The sequence below is a fragment of the Myripristis murdjan genome, chromosome 4 (genome assembly GCF_902150065.1).
Source record: "Myripristis murdjan chromosome 4, fMyrMur1.1, whole genome shotgun sequence".
NCBI lineage: Eukaryota > Metazoa > Chordata > Actinopteri > Holocentriformes > Holocentridae > Myripristis > Myripristis murdjan.
In genome coordinates this window covers 4,417,755-4,445,754 of record NC_043983.1, presented here as the reverse complement: position 1 = coordinate 4,445,754, position 28,000 = coordinate 4,417,755, and the positions used below count along the sequence as shown (strand labels likewise).

The window sequence follows — 28,000 nt, the reverse complement described above, 5'->3', positions numbered from 1 at the left end:
ACACTCTTATCTTTAAAACATTTATTTGAAATACGTTTTCCTTTCTTTTTGCATAAGTGCAAAATGCACCCAAACAGCCACCTGAGGGAAGTCTACATCTTTAAATAAAAAACAAGCAAAGTGTACATTTATAGTACAAAATTCTTTTTAAAAAATTGCACAGTTTGTGTATAATATATATTCATATTTTCCATTTTAAACAAACTTTAAAATAAAGGCTCAGAAAGTAAACAAAATCCACCAAATGAAAAATAAAAACATTTTTCCCTAGAATTTAAAGCTGAGGAAACTTGAGACCCTGTTTTCATTTGTTTCCACCATAAATATACATATTTATATTTATATGTAAGTCTCTTTACATATAATCTCTGTGCTAGTGTTTGACCAGACAAAATTATTGCAAAGTAGTAAAGTTCTACTATAAAACATGGGGGAGGGGAGAAATAAAAGCTTCTTTCGGCTTTTCATTCCACACATTTTGCAAAAGAAAAAGAAAAAAAAAACCTGGGTTCTTTTACACCCCTTTTTTCTGAGATTGTAACAGAAATTAGTTGGATTCCCTGGTTTCACAAAGTTTTCTGTTTCACAAATTGTGTGCATTTATTATTCCCAACCAACAATCCAGAACTCCAGTTTTGCTTTTTAAGCAAGAACAAACTTTTCCCTGACTGTTTTTTGTTTTTATTTTTGAACTGTACGCTGCGGTCGTGCCTGCTTGGTGTCGGTCAGCGTCGATACGGGTGGAAGCCCTGTACGTTGTGATTCTGCCCTCGGCCGAACGCGCTGGCGGCGGGCTGCGGGGCAGCGGTGGGCTGTGCTGTTGGAGCCCCATACGACGCCGTCGGCTGGCTTGGGTCTGCAAAGCTGTGGCCGAAGGCGCTCAGGTCCTGACCATATCCTGGAAGGGACGGGGGTGCGGGGACAACACAGGACAGAGGAAAGGCTTGCATCATCAGTGTCATCACTCAGCACTCAGGGAATATCCCTACTCCTTTAAAGATGGACTAGGTTACATTATCACAATGCTTACAAGGAAAAATCCACCCTCAGATATTCTTAGGCTGTTTGATATCGATTTCAGATTCATAAGGGGCTAGGGTTTAAGTTAGGCCTAGTTATTTTATGATGAAGCATTGTGATTCACTTTAGAGTATCCTGCCTCATCTACTTCAGTTCCAAGTACCATCCCCAGAATGCTTTTCATCAAAACTCCAGAAATAAGGGCATGAACTTGCTTCTCTCCATCATAGGTAAATGCGTTTTGGTTTACAATGTAACCGTAAGGAAATAAATATCACAATGCGATGCCACATGCTCTACATTTAACCAGTCATAAAAAGGACTGAAAAACACACCGAGCACCCAAAATGGATGCAGGAATTCAAAGTGTATTGCCAACAGCTGGTCTTTAACAGTGTGTAACAGTTAAAGGGGGATTTTTCCTCCAGACTGAAATATTGTATTCCTTGCATAAGCCCCGTTGAGTTGGAAAAATAACAAATATACAATAAAAAATTTGGAATAAACCTAATTGTGTGTATTTTCAGCAAATCAATGACTACTTTAATGAGTCAATGTGAGGACAAAAGTGACAATTCCAACTGATTTCAAAAAGCACAAGTCAGGGGCTTCATTGAGGAAAACAATGTCTTGAATAAATTCTGTTGAATGATCAGTGCACAAGCACATAAATGTTCTTCCATTTAGACACTGGATGGCACCATCTCCCCACAAATAGGCAATGGAACCAGAGTGGCACCCAGGGAAGGAAACTAAGTTTCTTATCTGCTGGTAAAAATTCAGCACCCTTTACCATGCAAATGGACTTTTAGAGTCTGAACAGCCACTGGTTGGTTAACTGCCAAACTGGCTAGCAGGACATAAAGTTAACAGCAGCAACCAAAACAGTATTTGGAAGGTGCCTGGTTACTTTCCCACCCTGGTAACATCCAGTTAACACAAGTTTTATGATTTCAAACTTTGGGAATAAATACTGGAGTATAGAAAATAACTGTAAATAACTGAATGAAAAGACAACAGAGAAAGAAATAAAAGGAAGAAAAAAGAGAAATACATTTCTGCTCCATGAATGGAACAAAAGAAGAATTCAGGAGAACAGGGAGCAGTCCCAACAGGACCGCATCACAGAGGAACTTGAGAGAAATTGGAAATTTTCTGGCATCAACGTGTCCATTACATCTTCCTTTGATTCTCACCCCTTTAGCTATAATGCGGAGACAACACATGGGGGAAAAATAACAATGGTAAATGGACTGCTGATGCATAGACACAACTGAACCATGAACACATTTTCTGACAATTAGATCATCCTTTTATATCAGCAAAGCAATGCAGACAGAGAGTGGACACAGATAGAGGATATGGTTAGTGTTTGTATAGTAAAGCTACAGCTGAAGCAGATTAGATGCCAATCAGAGAGATTATCCCTTCCAAAATGATGTTCCTGTTATCCATTCCAAAATAGAGTTCAATTCTATTTCTTTAAAATCCGCTTGTAACCTTGAAGAAATTCATGGCTGTGCTTTACTATGCTCAAGAGTACACACGGTACTTTGTATGTACATGCAAAATGTACATACAAAATACTTACACGGAGCAAAAGAAAAAGAGGCAAAAGAACCACGTTGCAGCTCTAATAAACACTTGAGTACTGAACAAATGCTACTGTTGTGGTTGGAGAAGACAATGCTGGCACCTACCTGCACTATATCCTCCCTGCTCATCCTGACCATAACTGTGAGAAGGACGCGTTGGTCCGTAGGCAGAGGGGTCCTGAGGGTAGTTACCCAAGCCTATCAGGGAGATGAGGAGACCAGGTTGACTGAACCCAGATACTTCTGGCCAACTATTTTGCATAGTCCCCTTTTACTGAGCTACAAGTGCTTTGCATTTACACTGTAAACATCTCATTTCCTGGAAACTGTGCTAAACCTACTAAACCATCACTGCTCAGCTCCATCTGGAAGTCAAAACAAAATGGGGGTGTGAGAGTGTGTTTTTCGCTAGAACGCCCTTTTATTTCTCGCCAGCCTGGTCTCACAAACTTTTGCGAAATGAGCACTTTGTCTTTACATGCCAATAACATTTGAAAAATATGTTTACCCGCTGTGAAAGGATTACATGGGGGACACATGTAATTGCTAAGTAAGGCGTGGAGGTCAGGAGTTTGATGGATGAATATATTTATCTCCAACTCTGACAATCAAGGTTCAACTGTTATACTGGGTGACATCTCAATTCTTAATGAATGATGACAACCTTAACCTCACCAAATACTCTTACTTACCTATACTTAAGCATTAACTAACCTCTCTCTGTGGCAAAAGCATAAGAATGCCATGTCATATTTGTCATTGTCACATAATCCTTTCATGGTGAAGAATTAGTAATTTTCATGATTTATTTCTACAACATGTAATCTGAATTGCAGGGATTGTGCTCATTTCATGATATTTTGTGAGACTGTGTTGTCTCTGCTGTCTATGATTATTGAACTAAGTGCCTTGACAGGCAGCGGACACTAAATGCAAAAAGCTGGATGGAAGAAAAGCACAAGCAGGAAAACACTGAACAAGATGAGCAACTACCACGACTGACCCAATCAGATGACTGATTTCAATGTAGACTCTGTGTGAAGCAGCTGTGAGCCAAGTCAACAGAAAAACACCAACCAGCCACCAGGTGATGGTGGTCAGGACAGGAAAAGCACAGTGGCTGGTACTTCAAAATTCACCAATCACTTTCACTTTTTTAGCGAACAAAAGGGTTTGGGTGAGACCTAACCAAACAGAGGTTAGTTAGCGCCAAAGTGGCTGGTCGGGCAGATAGGTTTTACCAACCACAAACAAAATGTACCAGCATGTCTCTGGTGGCTGGTGCTGATTTCTCACCTTGGTAATGGTGCAAGGTCATTCTTTTGTCCTCCTCTCCTTGAACAGCAACTATTCACTGTGCTTCATGCACCACACAGCTGAGCCTACCTTTAATGGCTATAAGCAAGCCTGTTTCTGCTACAGAATCCCCTATATCGTTTAAAATCCCCCATATCTCAGCAGTTTGGAGAAAGAGAGATTCTCACAGTAGGAGCTGATAACCAGAGAAGGCAGTAGAAAGTTCACACCTTCTTGATATCGGTTACAAATATGTTAAAGCTTGGCAGGAGTATTTCACTGACTCAGGAAGGAGAATAGCCACAATGCCACATAATCATTTCCATCATGGTTGTGTTATCATTTGTCCAACAGTTTCAATTTTTGTTTTGAAATCTGTCAAATTAGAGGGCTTCATTTAGTTCCCTTTTTAAACAGTGTTATAATTTATAACACTCGATCTACATTCCATTTCAAAAGACACCTGAAAGGTGTTCAATGTCTGCCCCACCTCCATCAACTACTAATCACGCAAGTGCTTGTCTCCTGACATCAATTCCTCACTGAAAAAATGCAGGTTTTTGTTGCTCCTTCCTGTCACAATTGATAATTTATTTATCATCAAATATAAATTTCCCCAAAAATAGGCAAGGACGCTAGGGGTGGGACAAAATATCGAAATATCATGATACTTCCTCTTGCGATAAATTATCAACACACTTGTGCCAAGTATTGATATTTGAGTTTTCATCTTAATTTGCATAGATGCACATTTTAGTCCCTATCAGGCATCTTTCTTCCCTGCTTTTAGGTATTTTAACTGGAACTGCTCTGTCATGTTCATTGTAATATCGCTGTGCATATGAAAACACTGGAAAGCATGACTGATTCCTGCTTATTAGAAAATTATTTTGCCATTTCCAGGGTGTTTTCTTCCTCAGTTACAGATACTGTGATATATCATAGCCAATTATCTGACTATATATTGCATTTTGCAGAATCGCCTGTATCATGATACCATCATTATCATGAAAAATACTGTGATAGTATTGTATCACCAGTTACCCAGTGATTCCCATCCCTAATGGAATAATCACCCTAATCACACAAGAAAAAGTGTGATAACCCGGCGTATTATCTCTCTTACTATTATGATTTTAATGAACTGTGTTTGTGTTGGATGAACAACTGTGTATAGCTTCAGAGTGCACTTGACTGGTTATTGTGGATCACATTTGATTGTAAAAGATTATATAGAGCTGTTTCCACAGAATGGGGTTTATCCCTGTTTCTTTGCTCAGCATCATGATCATCAACTTTTGAATGGAGACAAAGCTTGATCCTTTTATACAGGTGCAGGCTATTTTTCCTGTTTTAACAGGGTTTTGAGCTAATTTCATTGCACTGTCTTCCTTGGGTTTTTAAGCTGTGAACCTCTACCATTCCATTTGTATCACCTATGTGCCCTCAGCATGATCTCAAACCCTAGATAATGCATGGATAATGCATGGATTTCTGTGGACAATCTGCCCAGGGAGCACCTCTTTGTACAAAATTAACATCTGCATTTTGAATCAAAGGAATTTGCAAGATTATTTGCTCCATTATGTCTTGGCTTGTTGATAATGTCATATCTTTTAAGTCCCTACAGGTTAACCGGACTTTGGCCATACACCGGCTCAGTCCAGAGTCAGCATTGAGAAATAATTTTTCAGGTCTGAAATATCCCAAGATAATCCTGGAGGAATGGTTCAGTCTACAACCACAATTCTACATCTATCATAAAGTAAAATCCATAGACTCCTTAGTCCAGCTCTAATGAAAACAAAACAGATCTCAGGACTCAATTACCGTCAATATGTTTTTACAAGAAAGAGGTGCAAAGTTTATGTTTTACAGACAAGCATGCAAAGCTCCTGCATGATAAGTTGATGGAGGTGTTGACCAGGAAAATGGGACAAAAATGCTGATAGGTCATTTGGCAGGTTGGACATGCCTAATTCCTGAAATAACTACTCATGGGCACCACATTGTCATGCTGGTGCATTTCTGTGGCAATCATGCGGAGACCAGAAAAACAAAGCCAGCAAAGTCAACAAGGAGGAAGAAAGGACAAATAGGAGATGATATAAAGATTTGGAATTATTCAAACCAAGTCAAATGTCTAGTACAGTCTGTCAGGAGGGGATTCAACTCCTCTCAGAAAAATAAAGATATAAAGCGGAAATAAGAATACAAAACAAAAAACATTGCAAGGCAGGATGATCTAATTCAAACCTACCAAGACCTACCAATCTTTTTTACCAATCCACAGCCCAGCTGGAAACCTGACAGAATGACTGCTGAAGACTCCTGGATATGGTGGAACTTCAGTAGCATCTTCATGGCAGAGCCAAAGGGGTACATGTATGCAAGAAGCATGTATGCATGTGTAGCCGTTCAAGCTAATGGTACCAAGAGCAAGCTCCTGCTCGTCTGAGGGTTGTAGTTATGCGCTAAAATGAGTTGCACTCAATCAAATATCCAGGGAGATGGGCAGGCCCACGGTGTGAACTGAAAGTGAAACTAGGAGAGAAAGGGGCGGCAGACTGCTCTATGCACAACGCTTTGCTTACCATACTGGCTGTAAGGGAAGTCAGGCTGCCCAGTGGGAGCTTTGCTCAAGTCCTGAGTTGGTGTGGTGGCAGGGGCAAAGCCCAGCGTTGCAGTTCCTGGAGTGGTGGGTGGAGGAGGAACTCCCTGGGGAGCATACTGATCTGCTTGTGGTGTGCCGAAACTGTAACCTGTTGAAAAATAAGAATGTTTCCATAATTTTTCCTCCATTTCTAATTTCCAAGTTCTTCTCTGTATGCAGCAATGACACCATCCTTCAACCAGCAGACCTCTATTAAAGCCCCTATACTGGTAAGAATATAAAGCTGACTCTCATTTCTGACCTCGCTGTGAGGGGACCAGGTGCAAAATTGATCCTAACAATGCAAAAATATGACTACTCTATGACACACAAATTCCACCTTTTTTCAGATTCCCATGGCTTTAACAACTCTTGTTTTTAACTGCTATCATTTTAGCAAACTCACTGAACTTTTAAAATAATTTTAAGTCTCTCCAGATAAGGCATCAGATAGATTCCTGAAAAGGTAATGTAACTTACACCATGCTCAAATGAAGAGAGCTGGCAATTCATAATTAGTATCTCATTGGCCAACTTTGTCAGCAAGATTCTGTAGTCATTTAGGCATATTTACCTGCAGTATATTTCACTCTGCAATTTCTTTCCATCAAGGGAGGCCAAATTTAGAACAGAGTAGAACCTCCAGATGATGTCTGTTGACGCATTCAAGTAGCTTCCACAACAAATGAACTCACCATCCACAGAAAGAATTTACTGATGTAAGTGAAGATGTTCTGATCCAGTTTTGTCTCTAAGAACAAAATGGGTTATTAAATTTTGAGTATCTGCCAATCCGATATTTTTGTACCTGGTTAAATGTTTTTCCAACACCACACTTGGTAAAGGTGAAACTCAATTCAAATCTGATCCGTGGTCAAACTCAGTGGTGACAGGTGGCAGCCTGAACTCCAAATGTCTGTACTGTGTGCGATCACATCCTTAAAACGGTCTAAGGGGTGTTCATGCTGCTTTATTTTTTTTTCTTTTCTGCTGTTGTGGGTTAACTGATCCTGTTTTTTGTTTTCAGTGCAGGCATCTTGTGAGCTACCCTGTCTGTGAGAACATGTATTGTTTCAAAAGGTTTTTCTTGAAGAGCTTGATTTAAATTCACAGTACTGTAATTAGCTCTGGTACAACAGCCCATCCAAACACTTGCACTGCAAACAGTAGCCTACAATCCTACAATCACCTGTTTGAATACTTTTGTTCTCTAGTTTAAAGATAATACCCAACTGCAGGCATGACTGCTGCCAGCTGCTTTTTAAAAACAAAACCAACTGCCGTAAGAGGGGGACCACATGTTTACAGCAAATGTTTGCATCACTTTATATAAATGGACCTAAAAGACTGGAAGGATTAAATATATACATTGATGAATGGATCAGACATTGACTGAACCATTTGCAGCAAATGATTTGCAATTTACTTGGATCCACTCCAACACTCAGTATTAGTTCAGGGTATCCCTAGATGGAAAGCACTGCCACCCTGCCCCCTATAAAAAGCCCAATAAGGACAGGCAGATGTTGTAATTAGCTGATAACTGGGTTTTAATTAGATATTGGATAACAGTCAGTCATTTTGTCATCCTACAATACTTACAAGAGGTTCCTCCCTGTAACCTGCAATCAATGCAATTTTCTTTGAACACTTAATTCATTTAAGCATTCAAATGTGTTTTGCAAATTGTTTCTTCATTGAAAGGCAGTAATGTATCCTAGAGTTTCCTATTGCTTGGGTGTAAGGGATTACTCTGCCTTTGTAAGCTGCTAACACTGAAAGAAATTTAAATTTAATAGTCTGGATTTCAGGGGTGAGTTGTAGAGCCCCATGACAGTCTAAATGCTGTTTTAGAAGTTTTTCCACTCTAAGGACGTTTATCAATACACAGGGGTAGTATGTTGCTATTCCTTGTGCCCCAATCAATGGTGAGCCTTCCTATGGAGGCCCAAAATTCAGAGTTTCGCCGAACATTATACCACCATACAAATGAGTAACACAACATTAGGTCATGTCATCATCATCTGCCATCTACAAGGACCATATGATTGGGAGCTACATTCACGAGTTACAGCATCTACTCCTTTTGAGGCAAGTGAGAGTGGGTGAGTCTTTGGATTTGTCAAGTACCCTTGCTTCACAGATGTTTTGTTGAGTTAAGGCCACCACAGAGGTCTGCACAGGTCTCTGCACAATTTCATGCCCCATCTGCCTGCAACTCGCATAATTTTTTGCCTGCAATACCAGTGTAACCTCCCTGCAGTCTGCCCTCCACAGCCCCTCCCCCTCCCTCAATATTAAATATAGTATATAACCTTGACTGCAAAGATCTGTAAAAGATTATCCAAAATGCAATCTACCATTAACATCAAAATGAGCTCTATCAAATATCCTTCATATCCTTCAAAATATTTGATCTTTTAAGCCATTGTCTGCATGTCTGAAGGATGTCCTGGCATGACAGGCTGTGGGCTTTCCATGCACACAGTAGACGAGGGTAGACCGGAGGCATCTGCACTGGCCAGGAAAATATCTCAATAAATCTGCTTAATTTTGCCGATTTTGTTTTTTCTTGCATTTGAGTCTGTTTCCACATACCAATTACCTATCAAGCATTTTGTATTGACGTCAAAACAAATGAGGAATAATGGATGAGTGGGCTGGTGTTACTGACCAAACTGAGGTGTTGTGCTGTAGCCCTGCTGAGGGTAGCCCTGAGGTGCAGCAAAGCCGCCCGCCGGGGTCGTGACCAGGAATGCGTTGAACGGAGAAGGAGGCTGGGTGGGAGTTCCCCTGCCTGCAGACAACGGAGGTCCATATCCACCTGCTCCAACAGAGAAAAGACAAAACTGTATAGGTAGGTAATCTGTTTCAATGCCATCTCCACTAAATACCCAAGTTTCTCAGGTTCTCTATTCAGGGGGAGTAGCCCTGCCAAACCATCACGTCAGCCAGTTTTGTTTTTTCATTAGTCTGTGTCAGCTTATGTTCCCAGTTTTTCCTAGAACACATTAGTTGGTGGCCCACCTACTAGTCATGGATAGTTGCCTACTAATCGCAACAACAATGAAATTTAAAAAACATTTTCCACTGAATAGGATGATGCATATGTACAATAACTCTGTGCTTTACTACAGAATTATATATTTTCTAGAGAATAACCTTAAACTCTTTCATTATTTTTTTGTCCCTGACCTGTGAAGTTGCAGCCCATAGTTTGAGTAAACACTGAAAAATAAATGAATATTTCTTAGCCCAGTTTCATAATGAAAATTCAGTACAAAACAAACAGCAGTATTGTGAACTTCTATAGCGCCATCTGTATTTTCATGTTTAGCTCCACAAGCGTGCTTTTTGCTAGGCTCAGCTGTTTGCTGTCCCACACATTTTGCGTTAGGCTAGCTCTTTGCAGCATAATTGAAATGGACAAGCACCGTGGTGGAATAACATTAGCTAGCAATGTCTAAAAAATAGAGTTAATGAAGTGAGACAGTTGAACATCAGACAAAAATATCTTCTTTTTTATTTTTATTTTTTTTAAATAATGCCAGTACCAGATGAAACAACCTCATCTGATACAGCATTTGACACAGGTGCAAAGCAACACAGCAGGGTGGGTCCTTAGGCCTGCCTACTAATGCAATGACAACAAAGACATGCCATTTTTAATAAGTTCAGACACAGCCTATATTTAAGGTAATGTAATTCTCAATGGAACAAAAGTGGCTATGTCTGCTGTTTATATTGATAACTAGTGCAAGAGAGATAGACAGGAACTTGTTGACTAAACCTCTTTTGTTGCATACTGAGTTTCACCCTTCCTCCCCCAGTCAACAACCAATAGTGTCCACTAATAACACTAATAACTGAACACGGCTCTCTGCTTATGTCTTTATTTCAACCATGCACTTTTACCTTATGTCTTCATTTTACTGTTAGTGTTCCACAATCTGTCTCTTTGTTTTCTTCATTTTGTAAGCCATATTTTGCAGCAATTTGGTACAGAGTGGTTCTGCAGTTTAAACTGATACATGAATAGTTGACTTCACTTGTATGACTTCACTTGTAATTCATTTGTACCAATATCTTGGCACCAGTCAAAACTGGATTTCAACTGTAAAAATAATGGTTGGATAGAACGGATTCAAAAACTAAATTAGTTAGACACTGAATGCAATGTAATTAAATTATTATTTATTGTTACTTTCAAAATTAATTTTTTGTTTTCTTAATTCAGATTCATCCAATAATGTAGCCTAGTACTATACTGCGCAAGTACTGTGACTTTGTGACTTTTCTCCCCACCATCTTTTTGAGCGAACACAGTGACGACATTTCAGAGAGCACTGGGGTTGAGTTGGAGGTGGCGACATGAAATCGAGCCTAACCAATAGCAGAAGGAGACCGGAATCCATTCAAGGCTGCCATCTGTCTCAAGCAGCACATTATCAGCAGCCTCAGCCATAGTAATCAAACAGTGATAACACGTTGTTAACTGTCATCACCCTATTGGCCACACAGAGTGTGAGGCCAACTTTCAACACAACTTTCAAGATAAGCACACTGTCACATGACAAAGACACAAATTTGCTTCCAATTCAGACACATCCTAGTTATATAAGAGTTACAAAAGACAACTAATTCAATAAATGACAACAGCATTTTTTGTGTTTACAAGTGTCAAGGGTTGACACCTACCTATGGGTTGGCCAGTAGTCGACACCCACACTCCTTCAAATAATGAGAACAAAAAAAGTTAAGAGGTTAACAGTGAGTAACAATAATGCTGTAAAAATACAAACAGTAGAAGCAGCCACCTGGATGTATGCAGCTAACATTAAAACCAAGAGTTTAACACATTTTAATGGTCGCCCCTAGTCTTTCTTCTGAACACTGTCAACCGCAGTCTGTTTCTCTTCTGGGCAGAACAAGCCTTACTCTGCTCTGGGATTCGATCCCACTCACCCTGTGGCCCGTAAGTCTGTTGCCAGCCCTGGGCAGGCTGCGCTGTCCAACCATTAGCCGCACTCAAGATGCCCCTGGGTGCCCACTGGCCAGGGCCAAGCTGGCTGGGAGCTTTGCTATCACGAGGTTCAGCCTTCTTCACTTCCACCTGGACAAAGGACAAGGAGGGCACATTTGGCAACACCGGTATGTGGTCCCTCAAGTCCCTCGCCTAGACAGACCTGGCCTACCACTGACATTAGTCTCAACATGTTGGGGCAGCTTGAAAACTTTCACTTTACATCTACGGGATCAATGTAGGGCAGCTATGTAAATTAATAATACTGTGTAGTCAGGAGAGCTGTACAGCTATGTGTCTCAGGTACCTTATTACCAACTGGGCAATAATTTAGTGGCCAAAATTATAATACATTGAAAAGACATAAATAATAAATGAATGAGCAGTGAAATGGTCTCCAGATCACAGCCTTTGAAGATGTACCTGAGAAACATAGATCTAAATTTATCTTGAATGAACTGCCCTATATCTGATAAAGACGTCTAATGGAAGGTCAAGACTTACCTTTCTCCAGCTAACGCTTAAAGAATCTCATTTTTATTTTACTTGGAGTAGAATTTTAGGGGGGGGAAATGGATGTAGAAAGAGATTTGTGTCTCAGATCTAACAGAATACAAGGTAAACATGCAGATAATACAAATGAAGTCTTTTAAGTCATTTAAAAAAAAAATGAATCTTCATACTGTGTCAGAGATGAGAAGATGTTTTTCCAATAAAGCTCAAGTGACTAATGGACGTCTACCCCAACAAAATGTCAAACTTCTGTTGGAGGACAGTTTGTTTATGAAATCAAAACCACAAGTATTGGAACAGTCACCTCGAGTTGTTTTCTCCATGCTTATCAAAGCTTACCCGACATTTTACCATTTTTTGGAAAATCCATTTCATACTGTAAATAGGCTAATAGCACAAGAGACTTACTTCAGCCATTCCTTCTATTACTTATATTTTTGACTTTACATATCATTATCACCTACTGCTGCGGCGGTTTGACATGGTGTTCTTGTAATACTGCCAAGTCTTTATTTTCTTCATGCCCCAGTAACAAAACTTCCCTTGCTGTGACCAAGCTACCAGCAGTTAACCAGAGCAAAGAAACAGGCTGAGACTAAGGGGGAGTCGGCCAGAAATAGACTGAGGGGTTGAGTTATTGGGGTCACCTTGCAGGAGGAAAACGAATCGCAAATTCCTCCCTGCTTTAAGGTGTTGCCACATTCTCAGCCTCTCCTCTTCCTTCTCTGTCGACCTAATTACACACACGTTTCTGGCAGTGGCCTCGCCGCCGGCAGCTACCTGGGCATTTCCCCCGTGGGCATCACGGCTACGAGTGATGGATACCGTGACTTCTGTACAGTCCCCAACAGCAGAACTGGGATTTGTTCCACAGTTTGATGTGCTCCAATTTCTAATTTTGTAACTCATATCTCCCAGCCTCCCTCAAGTCCTAGCGCAACGTAATGTCAACTCAAGAACAATGGCTCAAGTAAAGCTTCGATTCCTGCTGGAAACCAGGGCAAAGTCAAGGGGGGTTGCTGGTGGAGAACGTACAGGTTGGGCTGAACCATTTACAAACTAAATGGGATTTGGCTCATGTCTTTGAAGTAATAATCAGTGTTTTTTCCATATAAATACATTTCTATTTTGCTACTCTGTATCGCTCATGGATACAACAAAGCAGTGTTTAAATATAAAGACAGTTCATAAAAGCTTTTCCTTTCACTGTTCATAACAGTCTTGTGTGGGAAAACTACTCTGACACACAGGTTACCCATGATATGTTTCCAGTTTATTTACAATAAGTAGAAGAACTGGATAACTGGGTAGTGAACATGAGCACTGATGGCCACCACAACTTAACAGACAAAAAACATGAGTGTCACAGCAATGATCATATGACACCAAAGATGGGGACAAAGTTTGATAAAATATATACATAAATAAATAGATTTCTGCTTTCATGTGGTTGAAAACTAAAACCTTGGATATATATGCCAATTTGCACTAGTGCCCCCCCCCCCCCCCCCCCCCCCCAAAAAAAAAAAAAAAAAATTCCAGACATGGAAAGATGAGGGACAGAAATAGGATACACCAAACTGATACAGCTGAGGGGATGTAACAACAGTGTTTGACTTATCATTTCTTTATACCCACAAATCATTACTGTCTGGACTGAGGACAGGAAGAACAGTGTACAAGTCTCTCCTCTGGTGTCTCTGAGCAGTGGCTTAAGGCTGTTAATTACGAAATGTCTCCATGGGGGTGGGAGGCGATAAGAGCTTTAAACTGCTTTTTCAACTCATTTGTCGGGACTGACCCTAAGTGAAAAATAAGTAAAATCTCTCTCAAATCTCCTATACAATGACTTAGGCTATTTATTGATTGATATCTTCCGTGTGTAAGAGTCTTAATCCATGGATCTATTTGCTATATGCAGCTTCAGATCTCTTTCCACTTTGTCACTGATGATAATGATGTCATTCTATTTTCATGGATTTAAATAGTATGTATTGTGTTTCTATCAAATAAGTCTCTTACTGATATTTATTCTTAACACGTTAAAATTACTTTTATGTATTTAGTACAAACTTTCCCATGGAGCCAAGTGAATTTTTAGACTATATTGTAAGATGTTTTAAATTGTTTTTCCTTATGCTTTCCAGCAGGGGACATAAATGTTATTACCTGATTTAGGGAACAACTGGGAAAATTATGTCAGAGGTTGGATGGAGTTTTAGATATTTGAATGAAGGCTTTGATGCCAAAACGTCAATATTAAAAATGGATTTAAGGGATGAGTGTGCAAGTAGATGCAAAGCACCTCTATGAGCTCAAATAAAACTCACCCACTCAAAGGATCATGGTTAGCTAAGGGGGCGCTCGATTTGGACTTGCCAGTTTGATGCTTCTTTTGTAGCAACAAGGGCAGAGCAAACAGTTTAACAGGAGTGTGTGTGCTAAGCTGTAGTAGCTACTGGCTATTACGCCAATTGTCTAACTATAGCTGTGAAAACAAACAAATTCACCATTATTTGTTCTTTCTCAAAGCCAAATGTAAAAATCCTCTGTGCATCTGTAGGCATTGTGATGGCAATCCAATATCCATCTCACCATGAATTAGCTGGAATATATGCCGTCAGGTTGGTCGACACAGCCGGCATGTGCCAGTCAGATTTAGTGCACACCCAGTCATTGGGGAGGTGAGCTTAGCTGCCCATGCATTTAAAATACAGCTAAAACTGAGCTATTAAGTTGCCTGTATGCATGGGTGTTCAGTTTTCTCATCAGGTCTCTGTTCAGTTAGTTATTTATGCCTCTGCTCATTTCACTGACAACACTTTAATTACCAATTGTACTGCAGGGAAGTTCAACCAGTACTTTGTGCCTCTCAATCTGCCTCCCAGTGCACGTCTCCACAGACACCAGCATCACTAGTCACTGCTCTCTGGAGCCAGTGCCTTGGCTCACCATAATAAATACTGCATTTTATTTCACTTCTCAGAACATGGGTGCAACTAAAGAGTGGTGCTTCGCATCAATGACACTGTGTGTCCTTGTTCATTCTCAGTATTTCTCAGTCTGCAGTTTGCTCAGTATGCATCTCTCTCAACACCTTTATCAGGACTGATCCCAACCGCAACTACACCAACTAGCATTTGCAAGTTTTAAATGGTTTGTTTTATCTAGCTGAGGTGCCAGATGAGTCGGTTTTACCACACAGGACAGCATAATAACCGCCAGGGGGTAAATTCCATCATTCAGAAAAATGATAATGCAGTCAATTTATTGTACTTTTTGCTGATGAACAACTTACACAATACTATGCCAACTGCTTTGATGAGGTAAATCCTACACATCTGCCACACCCAGAGTATTAAAAACAAACACAAGGAGTGGCTTGCAAATGTTACTATTTGACCTGCCCTTTGTAATTCTGAAAACTGATGGACACAGTATGGAGATTCTTCGACTGAGGTCACTTAGTTGAGATTTTTCTTTTAACTTTTCAAAAAGATGTTGGCGTGTAACTCAAAAAAATAAGTGACCTGCCAACAAAATATCAGAAAACAAAAAGGAAACAGAATTGATAGAGGACCAATCCTTTAGGTGATTTCTCTTCAGTAAAATTCTGTGAGGTTCAGAGGCTTAATGCTCTATTCTCCAATAATAAACTCCATTACTGGAAACTCATGGGAATCTAAAAAGCCTGACAATATTATAACTTAAATGTTTTAAGAAAGACTTTCTGAACTTTACACAACCTAAAGGAGAGGTCAATTTAAACAAAGCCTTGGGCGACAATAGAAACTGTATCATTACACAGCATTTCTGAAGGATGAGTCTGCCTATGAAAACTACGAAGGCCAAAGCAAGAAGTGTGGTATTAAGTGTTGAGAACAGAAAAATAAGTTAAAGACAAGTAAATTAAGCCAGTGGCCTGATTTCTTTAAATGGATATTAAAAGTTGGTAATTGGAAGCAATGAGAACAAAGCTGTGTGAGACAGCAGTGACAAAAGCACTGACTGACTGATGAGAAGCCACTGGAAAAAGAGCTGTAACTACTATAAACTGCCATAACAGCATAAAGGCGTAACTCTCACTCCATCGCCCAAGCCTCTGTTTGATCTTGAGGGTAAAATAAAACTACAACTACACACTTTTTTGCCCATGATGTCGTGAAAATGCATGTTGACAGCCTGGTCCACTGATTGTTCGGCCTCGAAAGTAATAAATCCAAAACCTAGCCAACGACCAAGAGTGAATCAAGGTAGCAGGGGGTTGTGACAACACAAGATGAAGAACAGTATTGGGCTTCAGCAGAGTGAGGATCTGTCAAGACTGAGCTAGAGGCTCCTGGGGTTCGGATGATGTCGCAGGCTTGCAGAACAACACAAGTCCAAGACTGGGGCCTGAGGGACTGTGGGAAACTTTGCACCAATCCATGTTTGGAACTCAAAAGGGCTGTCACATTTTTGTCCTACCTGTACAGTACAATATTAGGTGAATGTGACAAAAGGGCAGCTTAACTTTTAGAACATGTAAAGAATCACAAGTGCAACCTTTGTGATGATAAAATGTCAAGTAAAGGGGTCAGTGGCATCTGTGGTCTAACCTACTGCAAGGTTGAACTTATAAATGTAATTTTTAGTGGGGTCATAGATGCCAATTGAACCAGTACCACCACATTGTGTTACTTCATGCTGTTTCATCCAAACCCCACCTTGATCTGTCCCTTGGTATATTGCTGTGGAGCACACACTGGCAGCAGCCATTGTTAATGCATAACAAAAATATGGAGAAACAGAAACTGTACAATGCCTAAAGCTTTCTCCAAGCTTTCCCAAATTGGAATTTTACTTTTGAGTCAGCCAGGATAAGCCTATAATGTAAAATTTACAATACTGCTCACAACAGTAACACAAAGATATAGGCCATAATTAGTGTCCAAAGAGTGCACAGCTTTACTGACATTGCTGAATGTTTTTTATGGGGAGTATGCAAAGTTTGCATCAATAAGACTAGTTTTAATCAACAGTACAAAGTCCAAAGTTTGTCTAACTGGGAAGTAAGGCTTACATCCAACAATATGTCAACAATGCTAACTGCTAACTTAACACAGGATCCAGTGGGTGACTTCAGACTATTTCTTCAAGAAAAGGGTCTTTTCAGAACATTCAAAGTTTATAGCACACTGCAGTGATCCACTTTCAATTTGATTAACTTTTCTCTGTTGGCAGAATTGGGTTGTGAGCCCATCTCTACTTAGGGACCTAACCTGATTCCAATTAAATGTCCTATGAGACCACTGAGATTGTGAGACCTCTAGTATCATGCCAAGCATTCCCAAACCTCGTGAACTATTGCTATTAATAACATCTATCAATGACCCGTAAATCTAAATTCAAAACCAGGTTGGCATGTTTAAGAGTCTGACATATCTTGGTGACAGTCAGAACTTGGTTACACCTGAGTTTTGTTACAAAGATGAAAAAGTGACACCTACAATTCTTACAAAATTATTGTTGAGATGAAAATAAAACTCACTGTAAGCATCACTGAAACCATCTAAAGTTAGAAATTAGTAACATGTCATATAATGTATTCAGCTGAATTTTTAAATTATCTAGATATGCAGAGTTTGGACCCACTTAGCAATATGACGCAACTTTGTGTACACCCCATTTTGACCAAGTGAAAAATTTGGCGGCTTTTACAATTGGCCTGTACCTCTGTGGTACCAGTCAATGCACAATAACCTAAAGGAGAAAAGACAAATCTTAAGAGACACCGTTAATCACATTCAAACCATTCACAAGGAAAAGGGGGACAGAAGAAAGAAAAATAGAAAGGGCTTACTTACAAAAATACTTAACTTTCTACATATGGGAATACACATACTATGGCATTTAAGATACATGTACCAGTTATGTCTAAAATCAAAATAAAGAAAACTTATTCCAAAGTTGAACATCTAATGATTTCAGTAAAATAAAACTGTTTACACTATTAAAGAATAAGTAATGGTTGTTACTGGTGCTATACATCAAATTAAATTCCAATGACAAACTATTCTGGGATTCTCCCAGCAGAGAATGAATGGGGTTTTGAAGTTTCGGGTCAATGGTCACTGCATCATCGTTATGTAGGACAAATGCAGATGTAACAGCTGTGACTGTAATTCAGCTGGTAGAGTTTGACACCAAAACTGCCAGAGTTAGGGGTCTGATTCCCACCAAGGGAATCCATGCTAAAAATGTAGGCGCATGGCATATTTATGACATATTTATGGCTAAACTATGACAGCCTGTCAAGAAGTAGGTAGGACAGACTTCTGAGGAAGCAAAGGACATGCAGAACTATGTTAATGATTCTCTCATTCATGTCAACACTTTGTGATTTCAGTTCCAGTTGCTGAAGGTGACAATCTTTAAAAAAAAAAAAAAAAAAAAAAAAATTGGATACCTTCAACCAGCAGTGTATGGATTTCAATATATATGCGATGTTCAATGCATTCTAGCAATTACTCTGTGATTAAGTGTTGTCATTTTCTTTTTTGGTGTATCCACTTCCAAATCAAAAACGGACAAATCTGCCCCAGACCTTTCATGTCTGACATTTGTAAATGCCTCTGTACACTATTAGTGAGGCAAATATCTTTTAGTCAACATGATTAAGCCAACTACAATACTCGGGCAGACAACACTGTACATTTAACATCTGCATGAACATACTGATTTTGTCCCACAAGGTCATGAAGGACACTGCAACAATCCAAATCCATGCCTGTGACTTCTACAGACTTCCTCAACAAGAAAATGTGACTGAAGCTCAGTTTAAGGTGCCATCTTTTGCAGTATTATATGAATGAATGACCCTTAACGTCACATTAATTTGTAATTTGCACATAAACTGTGGTAACATTCTCATGCCTGCTTAAGAATTTCCTATTTTGCACAGGTGAGTAATTTTTAATAGAGAATAGCTCTTTTGAGCTATTCTTTCCTTGTCTGGTCTCATCACCTCATGTTTTCCATGTGGTGTACACTGTGGTGACGTGATGTGAGTTTCGAATGACATGTTTGTTTGTTTATATTGTGTACCTGTCCATAAAAACTGTCTGCAAAACTAAATTCCCTTGTGGGATAAAGTTTTGAATGGAACTGAATATCTGGGGCTGAATGGGCTTTTTCTCTTTGGGCCAGAATAGTTTGTCATGAGATTTAAGATGGTAAGGCATGGAGAGGGGAGAGAAAAAACAGGGATCAGCTTTTACCTCGGGGCCTCTGCTTCTCCGCATCATAGATCATTACCACCTCTGTGACCTTGAATGGGACAAAGGAAAACAGTGGCTCCATTTAGAATAGCGGGGACAAACAGGATCCGCTCTTATTCCAATTCATTATTCTGCCACAAATTGGAAACATAATTAATTGTCCTTTCCCACCCCACTAAATTTCAGTTCTCTTTACTGTAGCATTTGACCCTGCTCAATGTCACATCCATTTAAGCAGTCTTAATGACGATATGAACTGACTTGCATTATGCATTTGGGAATACTCACCACTCCAAATCTATTGAAATAGTCCCTGAGTTCAGGCTCGCCGCAGTTATGGGGGATTCCGCCTACAAATATCTTCTTTGATTTATTGCTATCGGCTTTGCTGCCCTTCTGAAAGAAAACAGGGAGTGTATGGATTTCAATGTCTATTAAAGGATCACTCTGGGAAGGAGCCAGTTAGGCATCATCTATTCAGACAGTGCAGAAGAAATTAGGTTCTCCTCTTGCCCTGGGGTATAATTCTTAACATGTCATGTCAATGCAAACACTAGTCTCCACAGATCAGAGACCACGGGTTCCTCCACTTATTCTGAATTACTGAGTAGCTGAAGATCGCTATGTGCTGCACATACAGTATAGTGTACAGGCTGGAGGTCGCTTACTCCGGCAAGGTTTTTTTTTTTTTTTTTTTTTTTTTACACAAGTACATCTTCTGTTTCATTAGTAAAAGTTACAGTACGACCAATGTGACTTCAAGTAAGTGAAAGGAGTCCGACTTACGAGCAAAGGGCCCCATTTATAACAGCTTCTGACACACAGACTTTGTGCTTACAGCCAAATATGTGATTTATGACTTATTTATGGTCAAAGTGCAATAAGCAAGATTTTACTGCCCCACAGCAAAAATGATCATCATAACCTTAATATTTTTGCAGGGTGTTGACAGAATGTAATCAATACCAATGATTTGATTACTTGGCCAGGTGCTGGGATTTCTGAAACCCCCTTCCCCTCCTCCCCCAGTTACCCTTATTTACTCCTCCCCCACCAACCCGCTTTTCAACTGCTCAGCAATGGAGAATGGTGCTATGAGCGAGCATCCGGCGTCACAATAAATTTCAATTACAAAGGCTGAAAACCCTCGTTCTCCAGCCAAAAAAGCAAATGCAATAGCAGTATTATTATTACTAGTCTGGTATTTAGTAGGGTGATATTATCTCTTCACTACATATTTCTGTTGAATCTGTAATTAGCTCTCCTGTGAAAATGTGATTCCATTAAATGTGTGAAAGGCCTTCCCATGCTGCTGCAACTCCTTTGTCACATACAAGGGTCAATAAAAACCATAAATGGCTGAAAATTTCTTTCACATCTCTATTATTAAAGTTCAAAGTAATTTCTATTACTACAAATAAAGGATATACACCATTTGCTTTCAAAAAATCTTGAAAAGAAAAACAAGAAAAGGAATTCCACACTGAAACGAACATAAGAAATCTAAGTGAAAGCTGAAGTGTTTTTAGAAATGAGGCTTGTGGTTCTTGTGGCTCATGAAGAGAAACAAGAGTCTTAGCTCAGGAGGAGGGGATGTAGAGACGGAGGACCTAAACCCCATTTCAGTAGAAACACCTAGCCCCCTCCACCCCATCCCATCCCATCCAACCCCTCCCCCCAGTAGGAAACAGATTCCTCCTTACCCAGCCCTCCTTGGTTCGAGACTTTTCAGGCTGCATTCCTCTAGGAGTACATGGCTTGGGGTCAATCTGACAGCAGAGAGAAGGAGAATGTTTGACCTTAACCCCAAGTAAAAAGTAACTTCTAGTACTTTTTTCCCAACTCATACACTAAAACAGGTTGCCTCTAACAAAGCGGCAACAAATACATCAAAGATTTATTTATTTGACTGTATGGCAAATAAAGCTGTATGCCTATTGCTGCCTCTGATTTCAGAGAAAAGGAAGCAACATCTCATTCATGGTGCAGAGACAGCATGGCAGGATTAACAACAGCTTCTGTTTCTTACAAGTTTTGTCAGCAATCTTACCAAGAATGAAATTAAACTCCCAATTTTTCTAATTTGACTTTGAACAGGAAAGTCCTGTTGGGCCAACAAATGTCAATCTCTTGCAAAACTGCTGTAATTGAGGTGTTGGCTGCAGGCGGGTACAACCTCAAACAGCACCATCATTCTGCTTGAATAACATCTAACTACTTACTATCAACGCTTATGAAATATGAGGTTATTTCACACTGCTCACAGCAGGAGCAGGTAAAAATACACAATTTTTTTCTTAAAGATTTACTTTATCTGGTTATCTAATTGAAAATACTCACATTTCTGCCATCAAGATTATGCGGCTTGGTCTCCAGCACTGTCCGTACACAGTTGGGATCTTTGAACTTGACAAAGCCAAAGCCCCGTGACTGATTTGTTGTTTTGTCCTTCATGATGACACAATCAACTACTTCCCCATACTGTGAGAAGTAGTTTCTCAGTGTTTCTGAGAAAAGAAAACAGAGCAATAACGTAACAGTCTGGCCTCTGCATTTATTTAGCAGTGGTGCTTCACCACAGCAAGCACACCTATCATTACTACTACTGCTGCTGAAGGTAAAATTCAAATTAAAAGTATAATTTAGCCCAGCTTCGCTCTGAAACGCAAACTGCGATCATGACTTTTGGAGTCCATGTTTTTCTTATGATTAATTATCCTAAGAAAATGTCTTCACCACCTGAACCAGCACAACAACTAGAACCAGGACCAAAACACAGACAGGTGTGAAAAGGAAAAAGCTCCAGGCAAGACTCAATAAAACTACAGAGGAATCACTGGACATATTCAGTTGACCTTCATTGTATCTTAAAGTGGTATATTGGGTGATAGACACTTTTCAAGAGGTAGTGAAACTGAGCAATCAAGACTTAACTCAGGCAAATAAATTCAGACACTCCCCAAGATCAAACAAAACACTGACCTGCTGTCATCATACACACCACCAAATATACACCCAGTTACATTAATGCCCATACACGCCCTTGGAGGCAAGGCGTGCAAGTTTCAACAAATGAGGAGTCACTCTGGAGTAAATTCTCATAATTGCTTTTCTCGTTCCTGGGAAGCCCTGGGGCAGCGGCAGGGAAACGAGCTACATACCGCTGTGGCTACTGATTGTAATGTTAACAACGCTGTCACAGAGACAAGCCCAGTGCAAAGACACGCACTGGCCAGCCAAGCATGAGCTGGTGAAGGGCTATGGATGCCTGGGGCTGCTGACTAAACCATCTCTGAATGGATCTGAATAAGAAGATGTACGCATGAAACTGCACTGTACTAAAACATCTATCCTCGTAAAAATAACAGGTTAGTTCAAATAAGAATATGTGAATATTTTGTCTGGGAACTAGCCCTTGACGTTGTAATGGAGCACCTGTTCACATAGCATTTCACATCTAACTCCCTCCAGGTTGTGAACTAACCATCGATGGCCAACCCTTGACTGATACAAACTCAGTCAATTTAGTTTCCTGAATTGCCCAACTGGGGTCTCTTACCCACATCAATCTGACAAAGACACATTCCTGTTCTTTTAATGTTCTTTGCGACTAAAGTGACTCTTATGCCAACACACGCCTCACTTAACAAGTTAAACAATGAACTTACCTTGTGTAGTACTCCAGTCCAAGCCACCCACAAAAAGTTTCCTAAAAAAAACAGAAAACAATTGACTAAGAAGTCAGTCACTAACCACCTTCCAATTAAAGAGTACAACTTAAAAACTAATTTAAGCAGCAACCTCATGGCACTGTCCTACAACTATGGCTTAAAATGTGGCACAAATTTAACTTACTGTAACATACAAATACAACACTATCCAAAAAGTTAAAGAAAAAAAGAAAGAAAAAACAGTTTCAGAGCGATGACAACGCCACAGCTAAGCAACCAGCCAAATGGTCATACTTCACACAACATACAAGACTGCCACTAAAGCCAAGGCAAGAAATAAACACAGCTCTTAGCCAAACTACCCGCATGTTATGAAGCTAATGTTAAGTCCCCTGGCCGTGGATGTCATTTTCCTTTCCAAAATACTGACTGGTTTGGTCCCGACAATAAAGGTCTTGTTTTGAATCCTCCTGCCACGTACCCCGGCAAATGGCTATAGCATTTAGCAAGCTAGCGTAAAGTTAGCAGACAAACTGCCTGGAAAGGTGCAGCCCTCTCTTCGGCTCTCCTCAGCCTCCATCCCTCACTAAAACACACCAGCAACTGTCAGCCACAGCAGAGCGAGGTGGCAGCTCGCCGCCCGCCGAGCCCCGGCACACCGGCTCACATAGCTGCTGGCTGCAACTCAAGTTTAACGGCAGTTTGAACGAGAGCTCACAAGCCAACCGGCTAGCAAGTTAACGTTGCTCTTGAGAGCAAAGATAACGCAGTGCTAAATGTACTGACTGTGACATTAACAGCGTGTTAGTGCAGACCAAGATGCTCCATCCTCCCACAATGCCCGCTAAATGTCCTCGCATTGGCGAATTCAAGAAGCGACTTTCGCCTCGCTGGCTAACGTTAGCTAACCTAGCCCAGTCGTTTAGAGCTCACTGAAAACAATACTGCGAAAAGTAACAACACTTCTACACATTCCTTTAACACGCCGACTGGGACCTCGCCAGGCTAATATAGCCAAATTAACCACAAGAAAAAGTCGTAACAACTGAGCTAGCTGGATTACTCATTACACTTTTTGGTCGTCTTTCCCCAGGCTAGCTATCTCGCTAACTTACTAACACTAGCTTAGCTTGCTAGCTAACGTTAGCTGTCAAATGACAGCTGACAAGACATCACGCCAACTGTGTGTTACGATCCAATTTACAGTAGACTGCCTGCATGGCGACATTCTGTGTTAGACTGGTCTTACCCGACTTCATCTCCGGCTAAGTTGTTGTTCATTTCTGATGCTAAAGTAGGGGAATGTTGGAGGTGTAACCGGCTTATTGCTTCAGTGCTGCCCCTCTTCAGACTGAGAGCGGAGGAAGGTCACTCCGCTTTTTGGTTCAAACTGTTCTGCGCAATGACGACGCACTGCCACGGGGCCCTGCAGGGGGCAGCGGCCTTTAAAGGAACATTACACCCAATCTGTCCTCACTCCACTCTTTCTCCCCAGGGTTAATGTAGTTAACTAAAACCAAATTAATAACTAAAACTAGGTTGGAAAAACATTTTCGTTAACTGAAATAAAAATAAACTCCAGGCCTTAGAAAATAATTAAACGAACTGAACAACTAAAATAGAATAATAAAAAATAAACAGAAAATGTCTTTGTTTTTATTCTTTGTCAGTTTGGTCAACTGTGCTCACACACCCAGCATGAGGAGATGTTGGTGCTGATGTTTGCTGAGACTGCGATGTCCACATGGCTGGGAGTCAGCTGCCTGCACAAAGAGTTGAGTTTGGATTGAATACCATTTCCAACAAACACCACCCATGTTAGAATAAAAAAAATAAAAAATTAAAAAAATTTCAGACAGTACAAACTACACTGAAATGAGCAGTCCCACTCTGGAAATGAACTGAAACTAAACTGAATTAAAGTCAGAAAGGCACAATCAAAGTCACTGCTTCTAATATCTAAATCTTACAACAACAACAAAAAATTCCAAACATTGAAACATTGGAGCAACGACAGGTGACTGGATATTATTTGGTCAGAGCAATGAAATATTAGACATTTTTCAGCAGAAATATTTATACTAAGTGCTTCAGAGACTTTAGGTCTTAAACCAGTTTAAAACAATTTCTTTGCTTTATTGTGGCCTCCAACCAGATTAGATTAGATGAAATTTAGACCTTTGTAGGAGCTGCAGGTAGTGCAGTGGACCTGTCCATTTTCTAATTGGATATAATAAGAAAAGAGCAAATGCAGGGCTACATTAACATACCCAAGCAACAAATCCAACACTCTAACATATGAAAAAGAAATGCAAAATGAAACAGTGCAAAAAAGTTTGACTCCAGCTTCCAAAAGATGTGCAAATAGCAGCAGAACTTAATGAGACGCAAATACAATGAAAGATTTAGGTAGTGTGAAAAAGTGGGTAATTCTAAGTAATAAAAATAGCAATATATATATATATATATATATATATATATATATATACAGGCCAAAAGTTTGGACACACCTTCTCATTCAATGTGTTTTCTTTATTTTCATGACTATTTACATTGTAGATTCTAACTGAAGGAATCAAAACTATGAATGAACACATGTGGACCATTTCAGGTGACTACCTCATGAAGCTCATCGAGAGAATGCCAAGAGTGTGCAAAGCAGTAATCAGAGCAAAGGGTGGCTATATTGAAGAAACTAGAATATAAAACATGTTTTCAGTTATTTCACCTTTCTTTGTTAAGTACATAACTCCACATGTGTTCATTCATAGTTTTGATGCCTTCAGTGAGAATCTACAATGTAAATAGTCATGAAAATAAAGAAAACGCATTGAATGAGAAGGTGTGTCCAAACTTTTGGCCTGTACTGTATATATATACATACATACATACATACATACACACACACACACACACACACACACACACACACACACACACGATAATATGAGAGTAGGCAGGAAATGAGAAAACCTGAGCCTCTATTAATAGGGTGTGTAAAAATGGGTCTACAGGCAGCCACACAAATGTACAGGAGACACACTCATTTCACTTAGAGATGAAAATAATATAGATAACTAACTCTGCAGATGAAGGAAGCCTAAGTACAGAAAAGTGCACATGTTAATTGAACATGTCATAAATTATATAACAAATGCATGATTAAAAAACCCCTCATAATCACATTTAAACTCGCTCATATTATAGCTGAGGGCTCAACTATAATGTTGTATAGTGAGTGCAGTTTGGCACTGCACTCACTGTGGACTATTCTAACTGCAATGGAAAAAGAAGCAAGACAAATATACCATATACATCATGCATTCTCATTCACATATCTTACTATTGAAATTATTGTTTGTGTATGTTTATACAGCCTAAATTTGCTCTGCTCTCATTCTGTTTTTAATTTGCAGCTGCTATTACCATTTGTTGCTGCAATGCAATGACCCAAATTCCCCATGGGGGTCATTAAAGTTTCATCTTAATTTATCTTAAATAGAATAAATAGCCTACTCTGGCAATACTCTGGTAAAAATAAAGATCCTACATACAAAATTTAACTTAGGTGTAAGGACGACTTCATGTTATATGCAAACCTCTTAATAAGGTGTATGTGCACCAATAAGGCCGGCATCTTCATCATTTGAATCAATTTTAAACTGCCTTTCCTGCTTTTAATGAGGCAGCAGCCCCCAGATAAGCTCTACATTGCACCATACGTGCTTATATTCCATCTCAGACGAGCTACTGAACTAAGCCCAAAACACCTCATGAAGACTGCTGTTATGTTCATGTCATGTCAGACATAGCATAGGTACCAGCTGCTGATGGGGAAAAAAAAAAAAAAAACATTCACACCAGCCACCTAGTGGTAATTATGAGGGAGATAATTGAGAATTATTTTAAGCTTGATAAGCGTTGATATCTTTCACTTGGTGCTACAATTTGCATAAATGTACATGGATGGAGAGAATGGTTTCCTTTCTGGTCTGTCAGAAGATAATAAAATCAGTTGATTGTCAAATACCTTAATATAACAGCATGGAGAGCCACAGCAACTGACCTTATAAAAGCTGTTTTGGATGGGCATTTCAAATGTGAACACTCCAGAGTCAGTGTGCTGAGATCTCAACTCGTTCCTCTGTTTCTCCTGCTATCCTGGCATCCATCAACCCCCATTCTCTTCCCTTCACTTCCCTTCCTTTTCTTTCCATACCTGCTCTCAATACTCACCTGCACTACATCTGCAGTGTCTAAATAAAGCACATAGCGCCGCACCCAACATTACACCCAATATGATGTGTGTCCATACAAATACTGTACTGTTCATCCAAACCAGACTACCAAAATTCTATGATATACTCTGCATCCTAATCCCACAGAACTGGCCAGGCTGTTAGAGACCAGTTCTCTGTTATGGGCCCAGTGTGTCCCTGCTCTAAGTACCAGCATGGCCAGCTGTGCCCACAGAATTGCAGTGGCATCTACAAATTTGAAGACTTTGGCTCTCTGATGACATGATCTCCAATGCATGCTAGTTTTGCAGCTGAGTGCAACACGGTCAGCACAGCAATCAATGTCTGAGGGCAGGGTCTACTCCTGGGAACAGGTGTGCTATATCACCCAGGTGTGGGCCGAGCAGATGTAACGTGTGGAAGACTTGATAAAGGTCGGGGTCACACTCATGAGTAATGGAAAAGGGATCTATCATCTTGTGGTGGTCATGAGAGACCTCAGCCACAATGTTCTCTAATTAACAGTCAGCCTTCATCCAAAACCTCATCTGTTGTCATGAGCTCTGATTGTGGCTGAAACAAGGAGTCCTCAGAGTTCTTCACATTGTGAGAAGTTGAGATAATTCAGGCCTCTGGTTTCAGTGCTATCCAGGTGCCTGTGTTTTGATATATGTATTTGGCACAATAGCCTGGGTAGAGAACCTGGGCTAAACCCTGAACACAATGAAGGGA

General features: G+C 40.0%; 1 protein-coding gene across 7 annotated transcripts; it reads right to left on the bottom strand.

The window, feature by feature from the left end:
* Positions 1-6: 6 nt before the first annotated feature.
* Positions 7-24,415, bottom strand: dazap1 (DAZ associated protein 1). 7 transcript variants are annotated; one of them, XM_030049177.1, is made up of 13 exons: positions 24,280-24,415; positions 23,028-23,068; positions 21,700-21,866; positions 21,063-21,128; positions 19,648-19,755; positions 19,360-19,408; positions 16,244-16,326; positions 11,530-11,677; positions 11,263-11,295; positions 9,239-9,391; positions 6,506-6,673; positions 2,721-2,813; positions 7-898 (listed from the first exon to the last, which is right to left on the bottom strand). In XM_030049177.1, exons 1-13 carry the CDS (start codon positions 24,309-24,311, stop codon positions 726-728), a joined length of 1,314 nt encoding a protein of 437 aa, XP_029905037.1. In that variant the 5' UTR covers positions 24,312-24,415; the 3' UTR covers positions 7-725. The 7 variants fall into 7 exon arrangements, with proteins under 7 accessions (XP_029905037.1, XP_029905038.1, XP_029905039.1 ...); XM_030049178.1 differs by having other exon boundaries at positions 9,239-9,388; XM_030049173.1 differs by lacking the exon at positions 7-898 and adding an exon at positions 905-2,224.
* Positions 24,416-28,000: the final 3,585 nt, after the last annotated feature.